The sequence below is a fragment of the Malurus melanocephalus genome, unplaced genomic scaffold, assembly GCF_030028575.1.
Source record: "Malurus melanocephalus ecotype Western Australia unplaced genomic scaffold, MMel_1.1 scaffold_406, whole genome shotgun sequence".
NCBI lineage: Eukaryota > Metazoa > Chordata > Aves > Passeriformes > Maluridae > Malurus > Malurus melanocephalus.
In genome coordinates, this window is record NW_026623638.1 from 533,919 (window position 1) to 539,291 (window position 5,373).

Here is a 5,373-nt window from a genome sequence, read left to right on the forward strand (position 1 = left end):
CGGCAGCAGCGCAGCAGGTACCGGTACAGCTGCAGGGAGCTCCGCACCAGCTCTGCCTCGGGCAGCGGGGACATGGCCGGGGCTGTGCACGGTGCTGGAAACACACACACAATGAAACAAAACAAAACAAACGGGCAATTTTACCAACAGCACCGAAATAAGAGTGGAAAGTCACAGTAAGTGACGAGAATGGTGCTGCCAAACTGAGGTTCAGCAGTACAACCTGCACAAACTGMAGAAATCCCAAAATGTAATAAATGAGAATGATACATATGGTCTATATCAAAGTGACAAGGTGCTTATGAGGCCTATTAACTGTAAACTTTCTATAGCCTTTTTATATGTTATCAATATAACAATGTATTAACTTTTTACATATTATTAAAATACAATGTAATCACTTTCAATATATTATCAATGATAACCTTTTTATATATTGCTGTAAGTTTTTTAATAGTGTATTAGCAACATATAGTATACCAGTTGCATGTAATCTAAGCAACTACATTAGTATATAGATACGTGAAATCACAAAGAGGCATAAATCAGAAAAGTTCTGAAGAAAGTAAACAAGTAGATGCTATAACACAGAACAGTAGAGAGCACTAATGAGAACATGACAGAGGCACAGGACAATCAGCAAAATAACTGGAAATTGCGACTTGGAGGACCAGAAAAAACCATGAACGTCGCAGCAGCACATGCCCTGAAGACAAAGGTGAAAAGTCCACCATGATGAAGAGGATGGGATCTCATTAGAGGGAGACCCTCATGACCACTGAATTCACACATGTGCACTTGTAAAAGTGTGATCTCATGTATTTTTGTGTTTAAACTGTGATCTCATGTATTTTTGTGTTTAAAGTGATATCATGTATTTTTGTGCCCATGTACAGTGATGGGTGTATGGTGGGTGTATGGGGGCAGTGACAATGTTCATATTACACCATGCTTACAGTATAAATATGTGCCAATTTGAAGCAAAGGCACGAGGGTTCAAAAGAAAAATCCCCCTCACCTCCAGCACTGCAATAAACAATTACCTGCTCTATAGACACAGCTCTATGGAGTTTTATTTCCAGGCTTTTTCGGGCATCAAGAACTTGCAGAGTTTATGGACAGACAGGGGTTGTTGGTCATTGACACGGGCAGTAAAACACAAAGTGTGGAGCTCACTCCAGAGGGTCACTTTGTGATGGGAATATCCATGTGTGTCACAGTATTTTACAAATGGACTCCCAGTGTATTCCTGTAAGTACCCAAAGCTGCATCACAACCCCAGAGAATTTCCTGCTTGCTAAGCCATGATCCTTAGAGTCCTTCAAATTTCCAGTGCTTTCCTTGAGCACCCCTAAAAGTTCATCCACATTGTGCCTTTCTAGAATGAGGATGTTCATAATGGCTCTAACTGGTACTGGAATTGAACAATATTTCCTATTATTGTTATTCTGTCAAGAATTTCAAGGCTTCAGCTGGAAACAACATGGATAAATATAGGAAAAGTCAGGGGAAAACCTAGTTAAGTTTGAAATTTTTCCATCTTTTGGTAACAGCAACAGGAAAAGAACAAATCTTCCAAGTTTCACTTCCATAACTATACTTACATATTGAAACAGTAAGTCCAAGTCCTGTAAGTGCTAATCAAAGACYGTAAATGCCTTGTCATTTAACAGATGGTTGCCATCTGCAGAGAACTAAATTAACATTTGGAAAAAAAGCACTTTTACATCATTACTCTTAAGAATAAAGATAATAAATAAGCAACTGAATAATAAAGTAGGTGCATGCCATTATTTTAGCACCCATTATGATACCTACTCATTATTTGGAATTTTTTTTTTTCCTTTTCCTTAAATAATTTAAGTCCTTTAGCTAAATGTGTTYCAGAGTACACCACCACAGATATTACATGCCTGGGCTGTATATTTGCACAGACTAGATCTTGTTGCAGTGGGGAAAATCTCTTCTCTATGCACCTATAAATACCCATCATAATGGGATATGTACCACTGTAATCTGYATTTTCAGTAGAACAAAATTCCATGTCTATAAGTCGATATCAATTAGCACAGCTCTATAGTTCTGCTGACTTACAGTAACAGGAGCCACTGAAAAGCTTTAATATTTTAGCCACAARAAGTACAATTCTTCTCTGTGAAGAAAAGTAAAGAATTCTATGACAAACACAGAATKTATTCTGCTGAGGGATGGACCTCACCAATGTTGATTTGCTCAAGGCACAAGCCCAGAGCAGCCAGAGCTGAGCACCCAGTCCTGGGTGCAGGGCTGTGAAAACTCCCTGGGATRGGATTTTTGAATCAAAAGTAACATCCCATAGCAGGAGTGAATTATTAAAACTAATTCTAAGATATACAATAGGCTGAATAGGCAGAAACCTTTGAAGAACAGGTGTCAGAATTCTGCACCTGGAGCTCCATGGGGTGTTCTGCTTTGGAACACTCCACATGTCCTACTGAAGATATCAGAGATGAGGCAAGACTCCAAAAAGGTGCATCCTGAGAGTTATTCACATCCAAGATATGATTTCCATCAGCTTTTGTGAACGATTAGCAAACAATTCTTCCATCACAAGGGCAGTAAGTTGTCTATGTGCTGCTGCTGCTGCTGCTGCTGCAATATTCTCATTCTGCTTGTTTGATTCCAGTTCTGGCTTTCCTTATTTATTTAATAAAAGCCATTTGGCCTCAGGAATTGGATACTGTTAAAAAACAAACAAACAAACAAACAAACCCCAAAAGTAGGACAGAAAGATACTACAAAAATTGAGAAATCTAGACCAGAGCTGACGTTTCAAAATGGCCTCAGTAGGGTTGGTTTAATGCTCATTCACTTTCCAAGCACACAAGATGTGCCAACTGGGACTTTAGCTAAAAAGTTTGCTTAGAACACAGATYAAAATACCCCCAGGCTTCAACATGTTCATCTCTTGTTTTCTTCCAATGTTATTTTCTGTAAAATATYGTTTTCTCATTGCAATGAAACCTATGCTGGGCATCAGCTCAATGCAGTTTTGGTTTGGATTTATTTCACTTTGGCATTCAAGAGGAGAGGTGATTACAAACCCAACAGCTGAGAGATCCCTGCATCCCTCTCCAAGCAGCAGAAAGATAAGCAGCTCCAAAATGTGACTCATAACATATAGACTGAACTATTCCCTGCCCTTCTCTCCATCAGAAAGAGAAGTTTTTATTATCCAATACAGAAATCTGGAATATGTAKTTAGATTCAAGTTGATCTAAACCCAAATTTAACTTTACATGCAGTTTTGTTGGCAATATCCTTGGCTGGTAAGAATTGGTATAATTCCACTGACCCTAAGAACCTGACCCTGCATTTCACATATTCCCACTAAATACAGTGAAACATCCCAAAATTCAATACAGATCCCAAAATACACTGTGGGACCAGAGCCAATTTGTGGAGTCGTTTCCAGGCTTTGATGTGTACACTCMTCATATGTCACTGTGCTCTAATTAAACCTAAGTGGTGCAATAGATTTCCTGTCACAAATGCAAAGATCCCTCGTGTGTTGGGACTGTCCAGGACAGTTTGCTCCAGCACAAAGAAAAGCAGCTCTGGGAGGGAGGAAGGAACCAGTCATGGAACATATGGATATGGAAAGATGAAGCTGATCAATGGAATTGAAAATGGTTCACTTTACATAATTAGGAATTTTCCACTGCTGTAATTTTTCATAGGAAAWTGAGGAGCTGTTGAATCCAAATTGTGTGACAAATCCCTTTGCACTGATGATTTTTTTTGAGGAAAAAAAATCTTCACCTTTCCATAAATACTGGACTTTCGAACAGATTTGAAGACGGAAATTTTTATCACATCTATTATCAAACTTAAACTACCTCTATGATGCTCTCATACTAAAATTAAAATAATCAAACCACCTGAGTTCTGACAGATTCACAGCTCCAAAAATGCTACAAATGCTGTGGCATGGGTAAGCTTCAGTGGAAAGTTTATCACCAAAAATCTCCTTTTTTTTAAGATGTAACTTTATCCAGTGAAAACTTGACTGGAAATCTACCACAGCACACGGAAAACTTGATGGCTATTTTGGGAAAGTGGCTGTCTAATAATAAATAATCTCATGACCTGCYCCAATGTTAAATTCTAAGATTCTGATGCCCTGTAGGAGCACACCTCAACAGGGATTAGATCCTGACAACCCTAATGCACACTCTGCACTTGCACCCCAGAGCAGGGGAGAATTTGCACAGCCACTACTGTGATTTCCCCTTCCTCGGCACAAAAAGAACAATGAAGCACAGTAAGAATCTGCACTGTTGCCTTTTGTTCTAAAAACATCTCGAATCCCACAAATGTTACCAGTTTTATCTGCCACACAAAAACTCTCGACCTCACAAAATCTGGCTGTAATCCTGACTAATAATTTAAATCTCCCTCTGATAACTTAAATATGCACAGCACAACAAATAAACTATCTAAACCAAGAACTGTTGAGTCAGAAATAAAATAATCTGCTAATTGTGCTTTTCTGGAATGGATGACTGTATAATGTCCTAATCAGAAGGCTGAAATCACATTTGCATTTAGATAAAGCCTTGTTCACAAAGAGACAAGTATAAAAGGAGACACTGAGACTATTGTGGCATTTCTCTGCATTGCATAATCATTTACATTCCTGATAATGATATTCAGATAGTGAAGCAAAGGCTGACCAAAGCCAATTAATCTTCACTCAGCATTAGCAGGTTTGCTAATTGACCCCATGCACAGCAGAACCCTGATGAAACTGAGATGACGCTATGCCACTGCTCTCAGTTTATTTTTTTTTTTTTTTGCTGTTGAGAGTGTTTTTCAAGCAAATCCCTACAGTTCAACAGTTATGATCCCARTCCCTCTGAACTAGTTAAACAGCCACCAAACCTGGGCTCCAGAGAGTGCAAGTGTTAATTAAAGGACTGAAGAGTTACCTGAGCTGTTGCTGTTTACAGGTTGGCTCCCCTTCCTCCTCTGCTCTCTATTCCCCCAGTAYACAGGCTGGAGATGTGTTTTATTAYTTCCAAGTATTACACCCTTAGAARTGTAACTYGGGAATTTATGAGTCCCCATCCTAGTCAAACTCACGATCTCAGGAAAAATAAGAATGCCAAAATAAGAATGAAATTGGAAGCCTTTTGAAACCTCTTTAACCACAAAACATCTTAGTTCATGTTTTGACATCCATCTAGGAAGGCATCCAAGTGAACGGCTGCTGCTCAAAAGGTTCTTACTCTTGGGTGGCATCTGTCCTCCCTTCCGTATTCCCCAGATTCCCAGCTGCAAACACAGTGCAGGCCAGGGAGTCCAGCCCCAGGCACCTGCAGCAGGGACAGA

General features: G+C 39.4%; 1 protein-coding gene across 1 annotated transcript in view; it reads right to left on the reverse strand.

Annotated features, from left to right (window-relative positions):
* LYRM9 (LYR motif containing 9) overlaps positions 1–5,373 on the reverse strand; it is a 26,748-nt gene that overhangs the window by 3,265 nt on the left and 18,110 nt on the right. Inside the window, exon 2 of the mRNA XM_057379436.1 lies at positions 1–94. This exon is cut by the window's left edge and continues 17 nt beyond it. Within this exon, the coding sequence (XP_057235419.1) occupies positions 1–74 (74 nt within the window). The 5' untranslated portion in view covers positions 75–94. The remainder of the gene's footprint in view (positions 95–5,373) is intronic.